The sequence below is a fragment of the Terrapene carolina genome, unplaced genomic scaffold, assembly GCF_002925995.2.
Source record: "Terrapene carolina triunguis isolate 2854851 unplaced genomic scaffold, T_m_triunguis-2.0 Scaffold53, whole genome shotgun sequence".
Lineage (NCBI taxonomy): Eukaryota > Metazoa > Chordata > Testudines > Emydidae > Terrapene > Terrapene triunguis.
The window spans coordinates 12,371,557-12,396,410 of NW_020664404.1; the positions used below are offsets into that span (position 1 = coordinate 12,371,557).

Genomic DNA, 24,854 nt, shown 5'->3' on the forward strand with positions numbered 1-24,854 from the left:
CGAGCCGCTCTTCAAACAGCCCACAGCAGGGATCTGTGTAAGGAAAGGAAGGAATAAAATTTCTCTCTCCTTCAGGAGGGTTTAGTGGGCCCTGGGAGAAGTCATAGTTGCAAAGACCTCTTTCCCCAGCCCTGACTCCCTCCTCTCTCATGTTGGGGCTCTTCAGGAGTTCATTGCCCTCTTTTGATCCCTTTGCATTTGAAACACCAGTGGGCTATGGCTGCAGAAAGCACACGCCCCCTGTACTGGGAGATGAGGGGGAACCACCAAGCCAGCCTCCACCAGTGGGACACAGGGTGCAGGGCCAGGATGAACAATATTGAAGTTAGCATGAAAACCATTGAAGCAAATAGAAGCTTGAAAGAATGCAGTATGGAGGCCAAGAGGGGCTGACCATGAAGTGAACTGCGGAAATGCCTTTCAGTTCTTATTTCCCAGCATGTGGTACCCTTCACTATACTGCCTTCAGTCCACATGCACCATCACTTTTGTGCTGTGTTTGTACAGCACCTACCACAATGGGGAACTGGGCCTCACAGGCGCTACTGTAGTACCTGTGAAGAATAGCAACAGGACAGTCACACAAATTATGGGCACTGTGGCTTCGCTGCCTACACTTAAGCATCTCAGTCTGGCTATAGACACTTAGACAAGTGATCTGATTCGCAAGGTGTTGAGCACGCCAGAAGCTCTCCAGCCACCTCTCAGCCACATTGGCATGCAACTAGAAAACAGGCCTGAGGAGGAAAATGGGAGTGAAGCAGGAAAAGGGACCCTGCTGGATAAGGCATGTGGGGCTGAGTGGGAAGCCAGGCAGAAGGGTGTGGGGATGGCTGTGTTACAGGACTTGAGCCAGTTGGAATGGAAGAGGGAGCAGTGGTTGTCAGACTCCCCAAGATGGTGCAATAGCCCAATAAGAGAGATTGCCTGAATCTTTGGTGCCACCAATGCCTCCTTCACGCTACAGGCCCTATCACAAACTACATCATTCATCTTCAGCTCAACCCATGGCTACACCAGCGTCCTGGAAGGCTGCACTGTCACTGACTTGTGGCCCATTGGCTCGGTTCTTCTGTCTCCTGGGCAGATGGATGGGCTCTCCACCTTGCTAGGTGGTAACCTGCCAGATGCTGTGCCAGGATGTGGTTCATCTGATATCCAGGCTCCAACAGTGGCCTACAGCAAATGCTACAGGATGGACAAACTGGCCCAAAGGTTGCTATACAGGAGCAGATGCTGCCCTCCCCAAACTTTGCAGATACAGAATGTCTCCTCCAAGGGAAAACTGTCCTCCTGACTCCAGCTCTGACCCAGCCCCAGCAGTCAAGGCAGGGGTGAGGGTGACAGTGCTCCTGGGGTGAGGGAGCCAGAGTGCTATTAACACACTGCCCACCCACTCCTGGGTTTGGACTCAGAGTGGGGGCAGGTCTGGCTGGGGGGCTTACACACCGCCCAAGGGCTGCGTCCTCCAGGAGCACAGGGTGTGTGGGGAAGGTTCCCGCTCCCTCCAGGCGCTCAGGATGGGCACCTTCAGCAGGCCCCTCGCAGCTCAGTGGGGCTGGTGGGGGAGGACGTCGGGGACTCCGGGGAAGAGCCCTGGGAGGGCGGGTGTCGCGGGGGCAGTACGCGCAAGGGGCCCGAGATGTGGCAGGGGCGCACGTAGTCGGGGAGCGCTGGGGCGCAGTGGGGAGCGCAGGAACCCCGGAGGTTTGGAGGGGGCGCGCACGGGACTTAGGGGTGAGGGCAGAGCCCAGGGGCTCGGGGGGAGCGCACGGAGCTCGGTGGGCTGAAGTGGGGGAGGGCAGGCGAGTAGGGGCCGGGCTGGGCGCGCCCGAAGCAGGGAGGCGCTAGGGCCCCGCAGCCGGGCCTGGCGGAGCAGGGGAGGGACCCGAGCGGCAGCCGCAGAAACCGCTAGGTCCCATCCCGAGCGCAACAGCCGGACACTTCCCCGCCGGCAGCCGCGGAGCCAGAGACCCCCCCAACCATGCCGCGGGCTGCGCAGGGCACCGGGCAGTCGCGGGAGGCAGCCAGGCGCCGGGGCGGCTCCGGGGGGGCGTGAGGGCGGAGCACCCCTGGGAAGGAGCTGGGACCCTGCACATGGCTGCGCCCGGGACCTGGCTCTAGGGGGCCCGCACCCCTGTGCGCCCAGGGCCCTTCCTCCAGCGTAGCCCCGGCTGGGGGCGGCGTCTTGTGGCTCGGGGGCGCCCGGCGAGGATGGGCTGATGGGCTCGGGGCCGCCCCGCAGGATGCGCTGCGCGGCCGGGCTGCTCTGCCTGGCCGCCTGGCTGTGCGCGGGGGGCGCCCGCAGCTGCCCCGCGGAGACCCCCCGCTGCAAGTGCGTGGGGGAACGGCCCAAGGGGCTGGGCCTGCCCGGCGCGGCCCGCAGGAAGGTGATCTGCAGCGACCAGGAGCTGCCGGAGCCGCCGGACCCCCGCCTGCTGCCCAACACCACGGTCACCCTGTGAGTAGCGAGCGCGGGAGGGCTGCGGGCGGGCGGCGACAGTGCCGTGTCCCGGCTGCCGGGACCCCCTCTCCCCCCACGGCACCCAACAGCACCTGGTTCCCAGTGTCTGATCCAGCACCCACCGTCCGTCCCCCTAACAGCCCCTGGTTCCCGCTGCCTGGTCCAGCACCCACTGCCCTCCATCTGGTCCCCCCAGCACCCATCTGGTCCCTCCAGCACGCACCGTCCGTACCCCTAACAGCTGTGGACTCCCCCTGCCTGCCCCAAGCATGATCCCCCCCAATACCTGCTCTCTATGCACCCAGAATGACTCCCCCTGCCAACCCCACATCCAGTGTGCCCCTCTCTACCTGCCCCCCAGCACCCACCATCCCCCTAACACAGGGGTTCTCAAACTGGGGGTCAGGACACCTCAGGGGGTCACGAGGTTATTACATGGGGGGTCGTGAGTTTTCAGCCTCCACCTTAAACCCCGCTTTGCATCCAGCATTTATAATGGTGTTAAATATATTAAAAAGTGTTTTTAATTTATAAGGGGGGTCGCACTCAGAGGTTTTCTATGTGAAAGGGGTCCCAGTACAAAAGTTTGAGAACTACTGCCCTAACAGCCACCGATCTCTCCTGCCTGCCCCCAGCACCTACCCTGATTCCCCCTACCTGCCCATACACACCCAGAATGACTTCCCTGCCTACCCCTGTGCCTCTCTCTGCATTCCCCCAACACCTCACCCAGTGCCTCCCAGTGACTGCTCCTAACAACCCCAAAGTTCTCCTTCTGCTAGTCCCTTCGCTTTCCGCCACCACCACTCTCAGATACAACTCCCTTTTTTCCTCCAGTCACTTTGCTTCCCTTAGGCCAGACGCTTTCCCTGTGTGCAAACTCCGATGGGCTGTTGGAATCCAGGGCCCGGGGACGGTGGGAAGTGTTGTTTGTTTGTTGAGGGCTGTAAGCAGGCGCCGCTTCCAAACCACATAATGACCGGGCCAGGCCCCTGCCTGGGGGGGACAGCGGGGGAGGAGGGGGGGCTGAGAGTTCAGGCACGTGATTGGGATGATGATGGCTTCGGTTGCAGGACCAGGGCCCACTTGTGCTGGAGGTGAGGTGAATCGAGGAGGCTGTGTGTGGGAGCCTTGCACACAGAGACCTTGCCTGTACAGTAGTAGAAGTGATTTCCTGGATCTCCCATCGTCGCAGCTGAGCCCAGAGGGTGACAGTGGGCGCTGGTGCGGGCAAGGTTCTGTCAGCGTTCTAGCCACCATGGGGTCTGAGTGCGCCCATTGGCAGAGTGTGCACCAGTGGGAAATATGCCTAAGCACAGCTGGGGCATGGGGGGCCGTTCCTAGAACATCTGTGACGTGGAAGAAGGCATCAGGCAGGAAGAAAACCCACGGGCAGCAACTCAGGCTCCAACTGCGTCTTGGTCTTGGCGACTTCCAAGTGTGCCACTCTTGGTGCGCTCGTGGGGCCCAGTCTTGCAGCCTGTGCTCAGGCCAATAGTTCCACTGACTTCGTTAGCACCACTCACCAGAATAAGGTCTGTCCATTCTCAGCCCTGTTCGTATCAGGTCAGAGTCTTTAAGAAGACTGGAAGAATGGAAGTGGCTAGATAGGCAAGGTCATGACTGTAAAAAAATTCTCTTTGTGGGCCTGATCCAGAGTCCACTGAAGCTAGTGGAAAGAGGCCCATTGATTTCAGTGGGCCTTGAATCAGGATGGGTCCTGTTTCCTACTGGGCTTTATTGGCAAAAGTTCCTAGTGCAGGCCTGGCCTGAAAATCAGTGAAATCAGTTTCTCTTTGGTTTATAGTCAATTTCATTTCCACCTTTTCCTTTAGCAACATCTGGGGCTTTACACAGAGAGCTTTTGTTTGAAAACAACTGTTTCCACTGGAAATAATAAAGCGCAGGTTTCTTAAAATAGCTCCCCTCCCCTCAGTTTGATCTGGCAATGTAAAGTAGGGAAAGTTTTAAAAGTTCCATCTGTCTTTTCAGCGTAGCACTTGATTTTCAGTGGTTTGTATGCACAGAAGAGGTCTCACAGTTGAAACTTGTCTTAAAAGTCCTTGGAACCCCACTTTGTCATTTGAGGCAATGTTAATAATACTTTACGCTCATCTAGAGCCCAATCCTGCAAAGGCTTTTGCACTTGCTTAGCCATACAGGCAGTAAGCAGGGTTCACTGGGACTGCTCACAGGGTGTGATGTTAAGCATATGCGTTGAGTCCCTGATCCTGCAAAGACTTAGGTGTGTGCTTCATTTTATGCATTGTGAATTGTCCTATTGAAGTCAACGGGACTATTTGCAGTGCATAAAGTCAAGCACTTGCGTAAGTGTCTGTAGGACTGGGGCATGTTTTCTGAGCTCCAGCACATAGGCAGTGGAGCCATTTTTAAAAAGCCAAGCATGTTCTTGTTCTGTGTTTAACTCTGGTTTGGATTTACACTTGCATACATTTTTGTTAAGGCTGTTAGTATTTATGGTGGTGTGCTTATCAGTTTGTTTGTTTTTTAATTACAAAAGAAGGGATTTTGTTTTTAAAGCCTTGACATGTGCCTGCAGTGGCTGTGCGGATCATTCGAGTTCAGAAAGGGTGGGGTTACTCTAGCAAGCAAGCCTACTGTGCCCCTGCGCCTGACCCATTTGGGGTTCTGTTGATAAAGTGCATTTTATCCCCCCGGCCATGTTTTAGCCTGTGCGCTAGCATACTTGACATCTTGGCTGAGATTTTCAAAAGCAAGTAGTGATTTCATGTGCCCAGCTTGTATCGCTTTAAAAGGGTCTGATTCTCAGAGTGTGGGTGTTCAGGGCTTTCTGAAAACCAGGTCCCTTTCAGAGATCTCAAGCTGGGTCCCTGAAAAATAAAGCATCCAGATTCTCTAGTCCTTTTTGGAAATCTTGGCCAGTGGATGCACCTGCGCATGTGTACACATAGAATAACCTATTTTGGCAATGTGGAAATCTTCCCACAAAGACAACACTAAAGATGTAACTACGATAATACCACTGTAAATAGTCCCAAAACAATAAAACCAGTGATTTTCATAATTAACAGTGATACCTGCCATATGTAATCCACTCTCTCCTTTAATTACCACCATACATAACTCAGAAATTCTGTTAAGACATCTGATCACTTTTCTCACTTCCCAGAGAAAACTGTTTTTTATTTTTATATTTGATCAGTTTACATCCCTGCCTCTTCCAAATGTGCACTGGGGCCCTGATTCAGTAGTCCAGCCTTATTCAGCAAAACACACAAGCACATGCTTTGATGCTTTGCTGAACTGGGACTTGGATGTGTGGCTAAAGGACTTTATTAGCTGCTGCTGAAATGCTGTATAGGAGGAGTATCAGAGGGGTAGCCGTGTTAGTCTGAATCTGTAAAAAGCAACAGAGGGTCCTGTGGCACCTTTGAGACTAACAGAAGTATTGGGAGCATAAGCTTTCGTGGGTAAGAACCTCACTTCTTCAGACGCAAGTAATGGAAATTTCCAGAGGCAGGTATAAATCAGTGTGGAGATAACGAGGTTAGTTCAATCAGGGAGGGTGAGGTGCTCTGCTAGCAGTTGAGGTGTGAACACCAAGGGAGGAGAAACTGCTTCTGTAGTTGGATAGCCATTCACAGTCTTTGTTTAATCCTGATCTGATGGTGTCAAATTTGCAAATGAACTGGAGCTCAGCAGTTTCTCTTTGGAGTCTGGTCCTGAAGTTTTTTTGCTGTAAGATGGCTACCTTTACATCTGCTATTGTGTGGCCAGGGAGGTTGAAGTGTTCTCCTACAGGTTTTTGTATATTGCCATTCCTGATATCTGACTTGTGTCCATTTATCCTCTTGCGTAGTGACTGTCCAGTTTGGCCAATGTACATAGCAGAGGGGCATTGCTGGCATATGATGGCATAGATAACATTGGTGGACGTGCAGGTGAATGAGCCGGTGATGTTGTAGCTGATCTGGTTAGGTCCTGTGATGGTGTTGCTGGTGTAGATATGTGGGCAGAGTTGGCATCGAGGTTTGTTGCATGGGTTGGTTCCTGAGTTAGAGTTGTTATGGTGCGGTACGTGGTTGCTGGTGAGAATATGCTTAAGGTTGGCAGGTTGTCTGTGGGCGAGGACTGGCCTGCCTCCCAAGGTCTGTGAAAGTGAGGGATCATTGTCCAGGATGGGTTGTAGATCACTGATGATGCGTTGGAGAGGTTTAAGCTGAGGACTGTAGGTGATGGCCAGTGGAGTTCTGTTGGTTTCTCTTCTGGGCCTGTCTTGTAGCAGGAGGCTTCTGGGTGCACGTCTGGCTCTGTTGATTTGTTTCTTTATTTCCTTGTGTGGGTATCGTAGTTTTGAGAATGCTTGGTGAAGATCTTGTAGGTGTTGGTCTCTGTCTGAGGGGTTGGAGCAGATGCGATTGTACCTCAGTGCTTGGCTGTAGACGATGGATCGTGTGGTGTGACCGGGGTGGAAGCTGGAGGCATGAAGGTAGGCATAGCGGTCGGTGGGTTTTCGGTATAGGGTGGTGTTAATGTGGCCATCGCTTATTTGTACGGTGGTGTCTAGGAAGTGGACCTCCCGTGTAGATTGGTCCAGGCTGAGGTTGATGGTGGGGTGGAACCTCGATGCCAACTCTGCCCACATATCTACACCAGCAACACCATCACAGGACCTAACCAGATCAGCTACAACATCACCGGCTCATTCACCTGCACGTCCACCAATGTTATCTATGCCATCATATGCCAGCAATGCCCCTCTGCTATGTACATTGGCCAAACTGGACAGTCACTACGCAAGAGGATAAATGGACACAAGTCAGATATCAGGAATGGCAATATACAAAAACCTGTAGGAGAACACTTCAACCTCCCTGGCCACACAATAGCAGATGTAAAGGTAGCCATCTTACAGCAAAAAAACTTCAGGACCAGACTCCAAAGAGAAACTGCTGAGCTCCAGTTCATTTGCAAATTTGACACCATCAGATCAGGATTAAACAAAGACTGTGAATGGCTATCCAACTACAGAAGCAGTTTCTCCAACCTTGGTGTTCACACCTCAACTGCTAGCAGAGCACCTCACCCTCCCTGATTGAACTAACCTCGTTATCTCCACACTGATTTATACCTGCCTCTAGAGATTTCCATTACTTGCATCTGAAGAAGTGAGGTTCTTACCCACGAAAGCTTATGCTCCCAATACTTCTGTTAGTCTCAAAGGTGCCACAGGACCCTCTGTTGCTTTGTATAGGAGGAAAGAACCAAACTGCACTGAGTGGTGGGGATGGTGAAAGCAGAAAGGGCATTTTGAAGTCTGTCTTTCACTGAGTTAACATTGCTAGGTATTACTAATTTTCAGTAATTTGGCTCTTGGAGGGAGAAGCTTATTTGCTGATAGGGTCATATAGAGACAACACGCAATGCAAAGTAGCAAAGCCTGATGGACCATACAATGAACATTAAGGGGCACCACTCAAACCTGACATGAAACTGACAAACACAGGCAGAAAGCTACAAATATTCAGTGACCCCAGACTTTAGTGTCCAACACTAAACGTGATTTATTCTAAACCTTTTCCAGATGGAAAAATCAAAACCAGAGGCTTCTAGTTGATGAGCGGCCCGTTTAGATTACGAGGGCGTAGTGGCTTGGTCTTCCATCGGATTTAAAGTAGGAAAGCAGCAGTTGGCCCTGGAGAGTCACAGGGCATCCGTTCCATTCTCTGTAGGTACTCACGCCGCTCTCATCACTGTTGTATCTGAACGCCTTCCAGTGCTGCATTAAGCAACGTGACTAATGTCTATTTCTCAATGAGTGGCACTGCTGAAAAAATTGTTGCACTTCAAACCCATTCTGAAGGATCTGACGGGAAGATCTGTGGGCAAAGCTCCTGAGTAACTCCCCAGGAGAGACTCTTGAGCTAAAGTTGTAGAGCAGCTGATTCTTCGTGGGAAATGTTTGGGTACATTTTGTTTAGAACAATAACAATAACACTTGGCACTTAAAAGTAGGGACCTAATTCTGGTCGTCTTCAGGTCTGGCCAGAATACAGGGACACATTAGGCCTGAACGACCAGCCCTAATTCTGGCTAGCTTCTGTGCCCAAGCAAGTTATTCCTGCCAGAAAGTGATGTAACCAGTATGGCACAGGGGTGCATGGTCCCTGGCCAGGGTGGTACGTGCTAAAACACATGGAGCACGCTCCCTGCCCCACCATGCATCGCTCCTCTGCTGTTCTGCCTGCCTGCGGACGTCGGGGGAGACCAGCATGTTTGAGCTGCAGCCAGAGTGGGGAGCACCCATGCCTGTGCATGACCTGCAGGCAGAACACGGCCTGCGATGTTGTAAGAGCCCCGATGGTTTGTATTTTCTGTTTCTCCCTCTTTTTTTCTTTTAAACCGCTAGGGGTGTTTGACGGAGCCAAGATCTTTGTGGCTTCAGAGTCTCAGCAGTCGCGGCTGCTTATTCACTCCTCAAGTGAGATTCCTCGCTGGTATCACAGTTCTCCCTGCCGCAGCCAGGGGGGAATAAGCAGCAGTGGCGGATAAGAGCCAGTGCATCCAAAATCCTGGTTCCATGTGAATGTGTCCAGTAATAGAAACCAGGGTTAGAGACAACCAGGCACAGAGGCAGAGCCACCTCTAAAGCCTTCCATCAGGTGTTGGAGGGTTGACCTCCATGGATTAAACCCCAGCCTAGGCAGCTCTTTCCATAGTGGCATGAGTGATGTGGATGAATCCATGTTTTGTGTTTTCCTGCCGTGTCTATAATGCATGGCTGATGCTCATGGAAAGCCTTCTGTTTAGAGAAAGTACAGCTCGTTTTCTCTTCATCCACCCCCCCCCCCCCATGGGGATTGGTGCTACGCAGATAGATAGAAGCAAAACCAGTGAAATGGCAGCAGATGTTTAACTACAGAAATTAACTCCATGTGGTGGAGTGTCTCTGGCAAAGGAAGAGGCCTGATGTGCCGAGAACCAGGGATGCTGAGTGCTGGGGATTGTCTGCTCTGCCATTCGATTGAAGTCCTCACGTTGTGCCCGGGAGGTTCCACGCAGACCATTGCAACTCCAGGGGAGCCGCATGGCTAAGGGCTTGAGCCTGCAAGGTGCCCAGCACCCTCCAGTCCCATTGAAGGCTGTGGAAGTCGACGTTGCTCAGTATCTTGCAGGGTCAAGTTTTAAATAGCCACAGCTGTCTTAGCACGACATTCTGCATGGCTTGGCTCCATCCGCTTGCCAAAGCAACGCCGTCACCTGGAGTCAATTTCTAAGGAAATGGAACAGCTGCAGGTATGGGATGTTGTTGGCTCTGGTTAGAGCTTTTGTGCTTTGTTATTGCACAAAAAGCAATTTCTTCAGCGTGCAGCCATTAGAAACCTGCCTCTGCTAATGCTCTTCTCCAGCGCCCACGACTCAAGGGCAGGCACGCTCACGTGCTGGGGGAAGTGTGCAAAGGGGGAAGGGGTATTAGGCCGCTAATATCCTAGTGCAGCCTGAACAAAAGCTTCCAGTTTGCACTTGTTTATGTATGTCTCTCACCTGCCCTTGCATACATGCATGTATTGGTGCACACATACGTGTTTATATGTGCCATGTGAGCTGGTCTGTGGCTTGTTTTGGGGTTTTTACAGCTACTCTGGTTGGCACAAAGAGCCATTATCCAAGCTGCAGCCTTGTGGATTAGTAATGGAAGAAACACCCTAAGCTTGCCAGACTGTTTTCCTTTCCTTAGGGACAGGGCTGGAGGGTTCCCTAAAATGCATTCTTCCTGCATGGGTCACTTATTTGAAATGGCCCAAGTGGTGGGTTTCCCAGAACTTCTCTAGGGAAACCGCTTGTCTGCTCAGGATGGTCCATGCCCACGTTACTATTGCAAACGTCGATAACTTTGGAAATAAAAATCTGGTTTCACAATTTGACTCCTGTGCATTAGATTCCAAGCAGGTGAGCCCAGTGAAGCAGAGTTTCTCTCTCTCCTCCCTGCCCTTTCTGGTACGGATGCATGAGCAGACTCTTTGAGGGTTTTGTGAGTGAGATCATCCAGGAGCCCTCAACCTTCTACCTCAGCCACAGGCATGAGCAACCAGACTTGATTGGTATTTGTGTATCAAAAACTGGGCTTCTAATGGTACCTCTTTTGCAACCGTAGTTTATGGCGTGAATGCCGCTGCTCTGGTATAAAGTCCAGCACACCCTTACGTGGGGTTCTGCTCAGTCTGGCCTCACATCGCCCCATCTGGGGGATGTGGGTGAAGAAAGAACGCAGTTCTGCCTCTCATGCCACTTCTGATGTTCGTCCAAAGGCGCTGCGAGGTGACGGGGCCCTTTCAGACCTGTATTAATAAGGTTTTAATTCCTACCCCCTCGGAATGACCTCTGTGCTAATAGCCTAATGGAAAAAGTACTGTATTCTTAACAAGACACAGATAGCCGTGTTAGGCCACAGCCAACCCTGCTGTTACACACGCAGGAGTCCAAACCTCTTCCAGATGTGGAATTCTAGAGCAGGCCTCATTTCTGCGCACAGCTTGATTGCACCAAAATTGCATATTGTCTGGGGGAATATAGGGTTTCGACTTATGACCAATTTCCAGTTCTACTTGAACTGCCCTCGCTGAGTCCTGTTTATCCTGGGCCTCGCAGATGGTTTCTTTCTGAAACCCTTTTCAGCCTCTTATTTGTTATTTATTGGGCTGCAGTTGTGGCAGCTTTTTTCCCCCTTCTCTCCCCTTCTTCTCTTTGAAAAAATCGTCTCCCAAAGGCAGAGAAACTCTGGCGGCTCGCACATTGATTTAATCATGGCCAGGCTAGGGAACTGGAACTAAGAAGATTGCACGGTAGAGCACGTGTGGACGTGAGGGCTCATTCTGCCGGCTTCCGCCTCTGCCTCCAGTGCTTGCCCAAGGTGTAAAGAGGACACGTCTGTGGAGCAGGCCAAAGTTGTTAGGCCCCTTTGAGGTGGGTGTGAGGAAGGCTGGTCTTTGGAGGAGGGGTACTGTATGTGTATTTGAACAAGCTTCCATTTTGTTAGGAAATGCCTTGGCCAGCAACTACCGTGACCCCTCTCTGAGATGAACCTCAGTGGGTCCTCTCACAGTCATCACGTTGTCCCCTGTATAGCAGAGACCTTCTGCTCGAGATGGGGTTGCTGAGCGGCTCTGATCTCCGGGACACGTAACCGCTCGCCAATGGGTTTGAGTGCAAGCTGTTAGGCTCATGCTGGTGCCGCACAGAGTTCCCCTGCACAGAAGTGCCCAGAGAGTCATTTCCCTGCCTAGTTTTTCTGGTTTGAGTCTGGCCCAAGCTGGTAGTGACTGCAAGCTGTTCCCACCCGATGGCTCCTTTGTGCCTGTGTGAAACCACTTTGGTGGGTCTCGTCTCGTCTCCCAGAGGACGAGCGAAAATGCCATCGCAGCTGGCACTAACTGCCCTCTGGTTGGCAGGCTTGCCAGCGGTGGTGAGGAGTCAATGAACCGGAGACAGGCTGAGACGCAGACAGACCCATAGTATGATTACAGACCGTACAGTGGTCTGTCACTAGAGGAACTGAAGAAGGATGGTCCAGTGCTTAGGACGTTAGCCTAGCACTTGGGAGATGTGGGTTCAAGTTCCTCCTCCACTGCTGAGGGCTGGGGAAAAGCAGAGCGGTGCAGAGGAGCATGGGGTTCAGACAGAGACATCCCTTAGGGGAGGATTTATTAACAGGGATACTCCGTATCCTAGTAAAGAGGGGAGGATGGACGTTGATAAAGTACAGATAAAGTACAGGGGAGGATGGACGTTGATAAAGAGAAAGAAGTTAGATGAAAAAGAGTTCTATTCAATTGCATCACATGAAGGCAAACAACTAAATATTGACAAATATCATAAGTGCTTATGTACAAATGCTAGAAGTCTAAATACTAACATGGGTGACCTTGAGTGCCTGGTATTAAATGAGGCTATAGATATAACAGGCCTTGCAGACAGTTGATGGAACGATGAATATCAATGGGACACGATAATACCAGGGTACAAAATATACGGGAATGACAGAGTAAGTCGCACTATATGGGAAAGAAAGCATAGAGTCAAATACAATAAAAATCTTAAATGACTCACACAGTACCATCGAATCTCTACAGACAGAAATTCCATGCCTGAACAATAAGAGTGTAGCCGTAGGAATATACTATTGATCACCTGACCAGGATGGTAACTGTGATTGTGAAATGCTCAGGGAGATCAGAGAGGCTACAAAAACAAAAAACTCAACAATAATGGGGGATTTCAGCTATCTCTATGTTGACTGGGAACATGTCACTTCAGGACAGGATGCAGAGATAAAATTTCTAGACACCATTAATGACTGCTTCTTGGAGCAGCTAGTCCTGGAACCCACAAGGGGAGAGAGAATTCTTGATTTAGTCCTAAGTGACACACAGGATCCGTCCAAGAGGTGAATATAGCTGAACCACCTCTGTACCAGATGACTGGCAGATAGCTAATGTAATGACAATTTTTAAATGTGCTCCAGAGGCGATCCTGGCAATTACAGGCTGTTTCAGTATTGGGAAAATTGGTTGAAACTATAGTAAATAACAGAATTATTAGACACATAGATGTACACAATATTTTGGGAAGAGTCAACGTGCCTCTTATAAAGGGAAATCATGCCTCACCAATCTATTAGACTTCTTTGAGTGGGTCAAATAACATGTGGCCAAGGGTGACCCAGTGTGCATAGTGTACTTGGACTTTCGGAAAGCCTTTGACAAGGTCCTCACCAAAGGCTCTTAAGCAAAGGAAGCAGTGATAGGATAAAAGGGAAGGACCTCTAATGGATCAGGAACTGGTTAAAAGACAGAGAACAAAGGATAGGAATAATTATCAGTTTTCACAGTAGAGAGAGGTAAATAGTGGGGTCCCCCAGGGATCTGTACTGGGACTTGTGCTGTTCAACATATTCATAAGTGATCTGGAAAAAGGGGTGAACACTGAGGTGGCAAAGTTTGCAGACAATACAAAATTACTGAAGATAATTAAGTCCACAGCTGACTGTGAAGAGTTACAAAGGGGTCTCACAAAACTGGGTCACTGGGCAACAAAATGGCAGATGAAATTCAATGTTGATAAGTGCAAAGTAATGCACATTGGCAAACATAATCCCAACTATACATACAAAATGTTGGAGTCTAAATTAGCTGTTATCACTCACAAGAGATTTTGGGGTCAACCCAGATAGGTCTCTGAAAACATCCACTCAATGCGCAGCAGCAGACAAAAAAGCTAAATTTACATTAAAAACCACTAGGAAAGGGATAGATAATAAGACTGAAAATATCATAATGCCACAACACCAGAAAGGGCCAGGTTGAGCTACAGGCAGGGCCGGCTCCAGGCACCAGCTTACCAAGCAGGTGCTTGGGGCTGCCACTTCGGAGAGGGGCGGCACGTCCAGCTCTTCGGCGGCAATTCGGCGGACGGTCCCTCACTGCTGCTCGGAGCGAAGGACCTCCCGCCAAATTGCCGCCGCAGATCGCGATTGGGGCTTTTTTGTTTGTTTGTTTGGCTGCTTGGGGCGGCCAAAACCCTGGAGCTGGCCCTGGCTACAAGGGCTTTTGCTGCTGCTGGGTCCATCAGTGGGTGCTGGCACCTGAACAGGGGCTGAAAATGAGCGGTGTCAGAAACCAAACCACTGCCCAGGCCTCAGTTAGTGTGTTAGAGGGGGCAGGACAGCCCCCCTCTCTCTGCACAGTACATCAACCTGGCCACCTCCCCCAGAAACTCTCAGCTGACTGATCCGTTCCAGCTCTTGTGAGCCAAGGTGCCAGGTATTTGGCTTCTGTGACGTGAACATTGGGAGGAGGCTGGGCCAGCAAATCATCAGCTGCCCCTTGGGGTGTGGTCCAGGTGAGGAGGAGGGCCTGCCTGTGCTCTCTCTGCTGGAAGGCCAGTCTCCCGGCATGCTGCTCACCCCGGACAAAGGGCCAGTGTGAGGCCTGGAGCGCGAGAACCTCTACGTCCAGCTCAGCCAGTTGTGGCGGGGTCCAGGGGAGTTCCTCTTCTCGCCAGCAGTAGGCTCTCCTGGGTGCTGATGTGAAGGACATTTCTCCTGCAGCGCAGCGCCAGTTGGTGTTCACACACGGCTCCAGAGAAGTGGGAGAGGACTAGCAGCTAATGACGCTTGTTTCCTTCAGTGCAGGGAGGATTATATTGATATTCCCAAGGTGACTCCCCAAGTGCCTTTGCTTGTTTACATCTTAGGTTCCCGGCAGCAGCCAGTGCAGTTCCTAGTGGCTCAGCTCGGGGCAGGCTCAGCCATCGGGCTCCGACCCGCTCTTCCACCTTGGGTCTTGTTGCAGCAATGCACAGGGCTGCTGCAGAGCGTGGCAAGGGGATTCCTGCTCCCCTAATGCACAGGCACTGCACTTGTGCTGGAGCAGCTGCTGGAAAGGGCTGAATCATTTGTTCTGTAGCTGTCAATGAAATCCCTCTAGCTGTAATCTAGTGCGTAATCCCTGGGTTGGATTGAAAAGGGGAGCTGGCTTGCCCTGTTCCAGCAGCATCTTGTGTCCATTTGTTCATTGTCCAGCCGACTGAGCGAATGCCTCTGCTGCTTCCCTCTCTCATGGAGCTACGCCCTGCACGGGTCATGTTGCGTTTGCTGTCAGTCCCTGTGCGTGGCTCGCCCCAAAGTGGGATGCAGGCTGGTTAGGGCAGGAGCATCTCGGATGCAGGAGCTTGGTAGAGATGGGAGGAAGGGTTGATGTGTCAGGCTGGGGATCAGCCTCCCAAGGGGAAGCAGCGGCAGGTTCATTTCATGGGGCGTTTGGTCATAAGGTGATGCGCTGGGGAGCACGTGGTCGATAACAAGCCTTGCTGCAGCCCGCTGTAAGAGACCGAGCGGCACCCCGATAGTCCTCTAGCACCTCTTGAGTTCAGGGCTCGTGTAGCTAGTGGATTTCTTGCCCATCACTGTGAGTTCTACTTTGATCCACTTTGGCTGAAAATATTGGCTGTTCCTTATTTTACTGCTGTGTCCCACATAATTTAGAAACGACCTCATCCCTCTGGCAACGGCTGCACCAGGGCCGTTCCTAAGCCACCCTGGCCCTGCCTCGGTTCCGTCCTGTTAGGAGCGTCTGGGGACAGCTGCAGAGGGCAGCTGGCTTTGCCGTGGTGCTCTCCTCCCTCTCTCCCAAGAACTGCTGTGGCTCCGTCCGAGCTCCTGAAATGTGAGCTGGCAGCTGGCGCTTTGTGCTCCAGGTTTGTGTGGCAAAGGCAGTAAATTAAAGTGACCGTTAAGGCCAAGCAAGGGGGCTCCGTAGGTCGCTCCAGACACCTGTTGCTGCCAACCAGGCCTGGCAAGCCTCAGGTGCCCAGGACAGGTCAGTGATGGGGTGGAGCACGAGCCAGGCCAAACTGCTCAGACAGCATTTAGCCGCCGTCCGTTCCTAGAGAGATCTCCTCCCTCTCCGCATGTCTCTGCAAGCATCCCTCAGTCCTACGCACACATGGGACTTTCCTGCACACGGTTTTATTCCTCTCTGAACCAGGAGGCAGTTTGCTTTTTGAAACAGGTGGGCAGTTAAACAGGAAGGCGTGCCCGAGGCCATCAAAGGCCTGACACAGGCAGACGTGAGTGTTTTTTCACTCCCCTCTGAACACAGTGCTCAAAACCAAGGACTGTTGTCTTAGAATCAGCGGCAGGTGGGATGGCTGCCTGCTTGCTGGCTGGTCCCAATCCTTTGCCAGCAATGGAGCAGGGAAGGGATTCTGAGAGCAGCACAACATGGGCCATAGGGGCCGGGTGGGAGGCAAGACAGAGAACGAGGCCCATGCTCCAAGCACAGAACCTGTTGTGCAATAAGAATTAGCATCCACTTGTCCTTCCCCAGCACTGGGGAGTTTGCCGAGGGTTGTGTGCCTGATCCAGCCGTCGGCATGTGTCAGCGCGGAGCTTTCTGCAGGGAGTGCTCTGCAAAGCAGCGTGTGAGAGGGACGGCTCGGGGGGAGCCATGGGGCCTGAGAGCCGTCGGCTTGGTGAAAGCTCCAGGCCATTTGCACCCCTGCTCCCCTACTCTTCTCCTTTGTTTTGTTCTTGTTCCTCACCTTCATTTCAACTCTTTCTCCTTCTGGGGGCATGAATGACATGGCCACTGATCCTGTTTTTATAGGGTCTGTTGATGAGACCGTCTAGGTTCCCCCTTCCCCACCCTCTTGCTCTAGGAGCTGCCCCAGCGCCACGCGTTACTGCTTTCGCCTGAGGAACGAGCAGCTGTCCAAATGAGCCGTCCAGGCCTGAGCCTGGTGTAAACCTGCCTGCCACATCAAACCTGTTCGCCTTCCTCCCCCAAATTGGGCACATCTGGATCACCTTTCCCTTAACGGGAGGCACAAGATGTAGGCGAGTGCTGCAGGGGCGGGAAAACACCTCGGCCCCTCTTAGCTGCTGGTTACTGGCTGGGCGGCAATGGGCGTCTTGGAGGTTGTGTTTTCCGCACAGGCGAGAGCAAGACAGTGTTCAGCCATGGCTCTGTTTGTAATGCAGGCAGGGTCTAGGAGGGCAGACAAATGTCAGAGCATAGGGGACTGAAACACGTAATACTGTGCCCTTAGCATCCCCTTTCATCTCAGGCTGTCCGAGGGCTTTACTGTGAGCAGGGGGGGACTGAGCACTAGCGGTAAGGTGATCTCCCCAAGAGCACGCATCAAGTCTGTTGCAGGAGAAGAACCCAGGAGTCCTGACTCAGGATGCTCTGCTCCACTCTCTGCTTCCTGGCATGGTTCATAAAGTGACACACACGAGTATGGAGCCATGCAGCCTCCCAGCGGGACGACTTCTGTCGGAGCTCTGAGCATGGTTGGATACCCAGTGCTTCCCGCTGTCCTTGTTTGATCACGAGTTTTGAGATATTTGATTGCTTTTCTTAAAGCCCCATCTCCTGGAGTCAGGTGATTACGTGAGAATCTCAACTTTCTTTTCTTTCTCTCTCTCTAGCTCTTTCTCTTTTTTTTTAAAGTAACTTTCTGACTTTCTTGGTTGTGGCAAAAAGCTGGAAAAGGTGAATCCTGAAGGCAAATAAGCCCCCAATCTGTATTGTTTTAAAAAAATCTCCTGTTTTTTTCAGCCAATCTCCTGATTGTTTTGGCAATACTGGAAACCTCACAGCAGCATGCCAATTCTCTGCTGGCGCAGGGAGCCCTCCCCTCCCCCCAGGTATCTGATGTGTTGGGGAGGTCTTACTGCCTGCGCCGTACTGGCCATTTCACACTCTCTCTGGGATTTTATTTTTCCTGTTCTAACAAAAGCAAGTGTTGGAACAATAATTTTCAGGCCTCCAAAATAGCCTGCTTTGACGTGAGCCTCAAGACAACGCCCTGGGCATGTCGCAGCGAAGGGAAGAGCCCCTGAGCCTGTGAAAACAAAGGGGGGAGCTGGCTGGGAGGTGAGGTCAGGGGGTGCCTCTTGGTTATGCCCTGGCTGGGCGGCAGCCTGGATTTATTTGTCTGCCCCTGTTCATGATGAGGCCAATGGGATTTTAGCCCTTAGCTGTAGTGGCACCAGGGGACCCAGAGTGGGGTGCGGAGGTTTTTTGGCATTGGGTCCCTACTTCAAGGCTAAACCCTAGTGACCTGTGGCTTCTGAGATGGAGGTAATGGCTTTCCACCCGTTTCAGATCATAATGGCCAACCTGCAGTTGGCAGCGTGTGCCCGTTTCTGCAGAGAGAGGCTCAGGAAGGAATGTGCCCTGGAGACAGGGCTCCCCTTTGGCCCACCAGCAGAGCTCATCCGTCCCGGTCGGGGGTAGCCTAGAGGAGTCAGTGTGCTGGGGGATATCCCTGCTGCTTCCTGAGGCTTGCAACCTAGCACCTTTCACCCATGTGAAACCCGCATTTAGACCGTCCAGTGCAAACGGATAAGTTCTCCCCTCCCCCCTAGGAGTGGCCCGTAACGCATCAGCTCTCGAGCCATGTGCTTTAAATTAATGCACTTAGAAAGCAAAGCATAAATCCTCCCCCTCTATTACTGCACTCCCATCGGATGGTATTTGCCTTTCTGCTGCACGTCTCCATCCTGCCGACCGCGCTCTGACCGAGGGGGGCTAGCATCTCGCCACCTCCTTTTTTGGTGGGGTCCGTAGGACGGTTGTTGTTTTAGCCGCTCTGTTTCTGGAGCCGTTGTTTATCCAAGTGGATTCCAGCGGGCTTGAGAAAACAACCTGGCCTCTTTGCTTTTGGCTCCTCTTTCGTGATTTAAAAAAATCCCCCGTGTTGACGCTCGGCAGCGACTCGACGGTGCTGCAGCAGGACTCGGCACCCAGCAATTAAGTCCTATTAACTTCAAACCGCTCGAACCTCTCGGAGACTCTGTGCGACAGGTTTTTGACACAGCCCCAAACACGCTCCACATTAGGGGGCGTCGAGTGTTGTACAAAAGCCGCAGCTCTCTGGGCTTGGAGGAACCCCCGACAGCCGCTACATCTGTGTCAAGTGCTCCTGGGTGTGACTCTGCGTGGACAGTGTTGTCTGCCCAGTGCCCTGAGCCCCCCTGAGCCCGCCTGCCACTGGGCTGCTGCCAGTTATTTCCATTTGACTCAATGCTTTAATTCCTAATCCCCACATTGTCCAAAGAGACTTTTCCAGCCCTCGCTCAATTAGCCAATTAAAGTGTATAGTGTGGCTGCAGTGTGTTCCCAGGGTGGGGTGGCGAGAGCGGGGAAGGAGAAGCCATCCCACCCGCCTACTGTGTTAAATGCTAAATTTTGTCATGCTTATGGTGGTGTTGTTAGGTATTATTCACATTGTATTAGTGCCAAGAGGCCCTGCTGAGATCTGGGCTCCTTATGCTGGGTGCTGAACAGACACATAATTCCTTCCCTGAAGAGTTTACAGTCTGAATGGACAAGACCAACACAAGGTGGGAGGGGAAACCGAGGCACAGAGGGGCCATGCCGTGCTCACAGTAGATGAGTGGCTGAGCTGGGGACTGAGACTCCCGGCCCAGTCCCCTGCCCACTGGACCATGCTGTCTCTCATGATAGAGGGTGGCTTGGCTTTTCAGGTGTCCAGTGCCTGGGCAGCTGGAGCTGTGGTGCCTCCCTTGTGATGCTGCTCTGTCTGCAGACTCCAAAGCCTTAATATTTTCGTTCCCTTGTCCCTTCTGAGCAGAGAGACCTGGTCCTTTAATCTCCTGTGCAGGGGGAGTGGAAAGTGTGAACGTGTTTAGCAAAAGGCCTTGTAAGTTGGAATCTCGTGAGTTAACATTTGGTTGGGTGGCTTCCTGCACTCCCTGCTTTGAGGGTCCCCGTGACATCCCGAGCCAAAGCAGAGTCCCTGCCCTGGAGGAGGACTGTCCAGCTTTCATGGTCTGCCAAGCGTGTGTGTATGTGAGGAGCAGATGCAGCCAGCTGGGAGGAGAGGGACTCTGGGACTAGGCTGCACAGCCTGGGTGGGGAATGCGGGAAGGGGAACGGGGAGGGGGGAAGTCGCTTCCCTTGCTGAAGCTTCCTGGATGTTTCCACATCTGAAGTCTCCCCTGCCAATGCCCCCGTCCCTCCTCAACTTGCTCTGGAGCCTGCACTTAGTGCCGCAGTTATTGGGTGGTTATCCATTGCTTGTCTCCACCTCGGAGAGGGGACAAGGAGGCTTTGGAAGCAGTTGAGGCTGGTCCCAGCCCTTGCACAGCTTCCCCTAACACCCTTCCTCTCTCCTGCTCCCTGCTTCGTTATGGAGCCAAACCGTGGGGGGAGAGGGGGAGTCCTAAGTAAATAAACAAGACAAAGAGTCAATAGCAGGAAAGGGTCTGGAAAGAGACGGCAGGAGCCCAGTCAAATGAGGCCCTGCAGCCCAGCATACAAAGTGTGGTTTCATTTTTCATCAGCACCCAATTCTGTGCAGAGGGGGCTGGCCTGGGATCCTTCCCTCCCACCCGGCCCCTCCAGACCTGCCAAGGGAAGCACGGCCCAGGGGACAGCGCATCCCACAGCAGCCTCGTCCTGCATGTCAGGAGAGTGCTGACTCGGTGCGCCCAGGTCCCTGCTGTCCTATCTGGTAACTGCCTGGCGGATGCAGCAGCCGGTTCTGTGCCAGGGCTCGCGTCTCCCTTCTCCTGGTGGGGACAGGCCAGTGAGAAGGGGGCAGTGCAGGAGGGGTCAGGCTGGCCTTCCCCCAACACTTGGTGCCCTGACCCCGTTCTGCCTTCGTGATCCAGGCCTGAGCTCTCGGGGGTAACTGGCAGCAGGAGGCTTTTTGCTTGGGGGCAGGGATAGAGGCAAAGTGACCCATCCTAAGTAAGAGTAGGAGCGTGAGTCCCTTTAAGGGCGGATGCTGGGTTTTCAGCTCCGGCGTTTCCACCACACTGGGATGGAGGCAGTGATTTCTTTGGGGGCTGGGGGAGCTGGGCAGGGTTGGGGTAATGAGATGAAGGGTGGTCCTGGGGTGAAGGCCCTGGGCAGGACTCAGGAGATCAGGGTTCAGTTCCCAGATCTGCCACAGACTCCTTGTGGGACCTTGGGCAAGTCACTTTGGGTGGAATTTTCAAAAGTGCCCCAGTGAAGAAGTGAGGTTTTTACCCACGAAAGCTTATGCCCAAATAAATCTGTTAGTCTTTAAGTCTCTGCTTCCACAGGTGCCACCAGACTCCTTGTTGTTTTTGTAGATACAGACTAACACGGCTACCCCCTGATACTTGACACCAGTGAGTTAGGAGCCCAGCAGACCCACTGAAAGATCTGCCCCTAGGCAACCCACCTGTCTTCTCCTGGGCCTAAAGATCTGCGCCTAGGCATCCCACTCAACATCTCTTGGGCCTCAGGTCCCCATCTGTGCAGTGAAGCTGACGATTTGCAGGAGTGACGGGGTGGCATTCTCTGGCCTGTGTTATGCAGCAGCTCAGACCCGATGATCACAGCGTTCCTTTCTGGCCTTAAAATCTATCTGTCAGAAAGCACATGAATGCTTCGCTGCCAGGACGAATTCCGAATCCACAGCTGCCTCTGGCAGACGGAGTGGCTTTGTGGGGAGAGATTCTCATTGTGTCAATGCAATGGAATCCCCGGCCGCGCAGTCCCGTGGAGGGTTTTTTGGTCTGGAGGCCCTTGAGGCGAGAGGCTCCGCTCGCTCTCCTCCCCCTGAGACTGCATACAGAGGGTGACACCACTCCCTCCAGGCCCAGCTGGGATGTATCTCTGGAGCGGAGAGAGAGGCAGACTGTCATGCCAGAGGCAGGGCCTGGATCTCTGCTGCCCATCTGCCTGTCTGGCCCATCGCTCCCAGATGCCATGTGCAGATGCGTGAGAATGCATGTACAATCCACGTGTGTTTAAGGCATGTGTGCGTTACACAGACAGACGACGAAATCACACTCCGGGGTACAGAGAGTGCAGTTAGCCCCGTCTCTCGTTCCGTTGGGCAGTATAGCACCTATCGGCACGATCACCCATTTCTCATTGCTGGAGGCCTTTCGTGCTCGTGAATGAAAGGCTTTGTGGGGTTGGGGTTTAGCGCTGGTTCCTGGCTTCAGTATGGTGGAGTTAGTCCCTTGATGGTATTTGGGTGAAACGTGGACCATCCCCCTTGGATGGGCTGGGGAGTCCAGGAGAGTCCCTGTTCTCTGAGGGGTTTCCTCGGGAACAGCCCGAACGCTGAACTCCCTGGAGGGGAATGGACTTGGCCTCGCATTTGTAAGTTTGAGACTCCAGGACACTTAGATGCCATTCACTCTCTGCCTGGTGGCTAGTTACCCCATAAGTTCAGGGACCGGGTACAACACAGACCAGCTTCTGAAGGGGGCTTCCTTGGGAGAATCCACCAGGCAGCTGCCGCTTCTAAAGCCAGCTAGAGGAAGGCGTCGCCTGAGTTAACTGGGTCTGTGATCCCAGTGGAAATGCTTCTCCAATGCAGCGGTTCAGACTCTGTTGGCTGGCGTAATGTCTCTCTCCTCCCCCGAATAGGTGTCTTCCCCTCCCAAAGGCTTTTCTCTTCCACTTGGAAGGTAAATTGGAGCTTTTTTTGTGGTCTAGAAGGGAGTATTTTGTAGCTTACTGCTTGGAGTAGGGGGCTGGGAATCAGGATTCCTGGTTTCTGTTCCTGGGTCTGCCTTGATTCACTGCTGATCTGTGGGCAAGCTCCTTAGCTGGGCTGTGCCTCAGTTTCCTCCTCTGGGAAATGGAGACAATAAATCCTTCTCTTGCTTGCAGGAGGAGGCAGCGGGCTTTGCATGGCTTAATGAAACTTTATGGCATGCGCCTATTTGAGCTCCTCTGGTGAAAGACTTCATTGATTGCAAAGTGCTGCTATGAGAGTTGTAAGTTTTATTTTCAGTTGCAGAGGGAAATTAAGGGAAGTGGCTCTAAGTCCTGCAGGGAGGTGGCTGACACTCCAGAGCTCCTCTCAGTCCCTGCGGATGTGGCTTGTGCGTCTCTCCCATACAGATGTGGGGTGAAGTATCTGATGCAGCTTCTTGGTGGTTTTCTTTGTCTAGATTTCTGGTGAAGTCACCAGCAATGGCTAATAACCCCTGGTAATCTGCTCAGATCCCAGGGATGAGGTCCAGCCAAACTTTCTTTTGTTTAGAACAAAGTGTTGGTTTTGCACTGTGCTGACTGTTTCACTCCACGCTCTGCTTCGTTTTAGCTCATATTTAGCAAATGCTCAGTTTTATTTGGATGATTGCTTTCACGAGGGTCAGTTCTGCGGTGGCTGTGTTATTCTAAGGGCTCAGACTCTGCACTGATGATGGCCAGAACAAGTCCACTAAATGTCCCCCAGGCTCTCCCACTGCCTCTGCACAAGGGCACTTCCTTTGCTTATGCCATCTTCTCACTCCGGTTCTGCTGTTCCTGGGGCCTGGGAGCCACTTGCAGAACGCCTGGGGTGGAATCGCAGACCCCCTCGAAGGTGATGGGAGTTTTCCCATTGATTTCAGTGGAACGAGGTTTGCACACCAGACATTTGCTGTCTGGTAGGTAAATTCCAAGCTCCGCCCTTCTCATGCCCTTGCTGGAACCCCTTGGGGAACCGAAGACTGCCCTGGTTCTGGAGTCACCAACGCAATTGGTGATCATGGTGAGGCTAGGGGGAAGGCTGCTGCATCTCAGTGAACAATAATAACAATATATAGCTTTAATATAGCGCATTTCATCTGTAGATCTCCGAGTACTTTACAAAGGGGGCCAGCAGCAGAATTCCCATTCTCCAGATGGTGAAACTGAGGCCCAGCGAGGTTAAGTGGGTCATCCAGCAGAGCAGCGGCAGAAGTGGTAATAGAACGAAGGTCTCCCGTGACCCAGTCCTGTGCTCTGTCCACTAGGCCACACTGCTTCCCTTAGCCATATTGCCTCACTGAGTGGCCACCAATAGCTGTCCCCACTCCTTGCTTTTCTAGAAGCCAGAGGGGGAAGGCAAGTGTGGGAGGGAACGTTTATCCCAGTCTCATTTTATTTTCAAATGTTTTCTCAGTGCAATCCCCTGGGGCTGTGGCGGGCGGCGTGAAAAGGCTCCTTGTTGCACTGGGGTGCTTGCTGCAGAGCTTCCCAGGCAGAAACAAGAAACCATTGCCCAGCATGCTGGAGCATGACACTGGGAGTCAACTTAGCTCCTGCCTCCGGAGAAGCAGCCTTTCGCCTGGGGGAGGAGGGGCCCTGTCTTGGGTGGGGGATCTGGAAGGTCCCTAATACTGTAACCAGATTTGATTGGATTGTGACTTCACTGAAGGAAATTGGACAAATGTCTGGGACTCGGAAAATTCTGCCTGCCGGATTCCAGCTGGGGCAGACCTTCATCAGTTCCCAAGGGCAGCAACTTGCTACTGGAAGATTCTTGCTTGTGCACAGTTGGTCAGGAGCGAGCAGTCACCCAGGCCAGGTCAGCAGTGAGTGCAGACTGGACCCTGTCTGCTGGCTGGTCAGCGGCCCCTAGGGTGACCAGACAGCAAATGTGAAAAATCGGAGCGGGGGTGGGGGGTAATAGGAGCCTGTATAAGAAAAAGACCCAAAAATTAGGACTGGCCCTATAAAATCGGGACATCTGGTCACCCTAGCGGCCCCTGGTGGCTCTCTGCCCTGTTCCCAGTGGGACTCGTGTCCCGCTCACAGAAAATACTGTTTCTACCAGCACTGAACTCCTGTCTCTGGGGGCAGCACGGGGAAGGAAGCCACAAACTGAATGGGCCACAGAGACTGAACTCCCCTTTCACCCCCAGAGGCAGGTCCCACCAGCTCAAGTCCCAGATGCATTGGTGTAGAGGGATGGAGGAGTCTTGTTCTGCTGCTACCTGTGCTCTGTTGGTTAGCAGAGCATGTGTCCTATAGCAGCGAGGACTGAGTACACTCTGTCTCCAGGAGGCAGATTCCTGTTGACCAGGAGAAAACCAGCCAGTGAACTGCGCCTCTAACTGCAGCCAAAGCCTCTGGTGCCC

The 24,854-nt window shown here is 52.6% G+C and overlaps 1 protein-coding gene across 2 annotated transcripts in view; it reads left to right on the forward strand.

Moving 5' to 3' along the window:
• The first annotated feature begins 2,193 nt into the window (after positions 1 to 2,193).
• Positions 2,194 to 24,854, forward strand: part of ADGRA2 (adhesion G protein-coupled receptor A2) — a 114,503-nt gene continuing 91,842 nt past the window's right edge. The window contains exon 1 of one of the 2 annotated variants that reach the window (XM_026658136.2): positions 2,194 to 2,461. In XM_026658136.2, coding sequence (XP_026513921.1) covers positions 2,223 to 2,461 — 239 coding nt within the window. In that variant the 5' untranslated portion in view covers positions 2,194 to 2,222. The remainder of the gene's footprint in view (positions 2,462 to 24,854) is intronic. The other variant, XM_029912921.1, reaches the window with a different exon arrangement.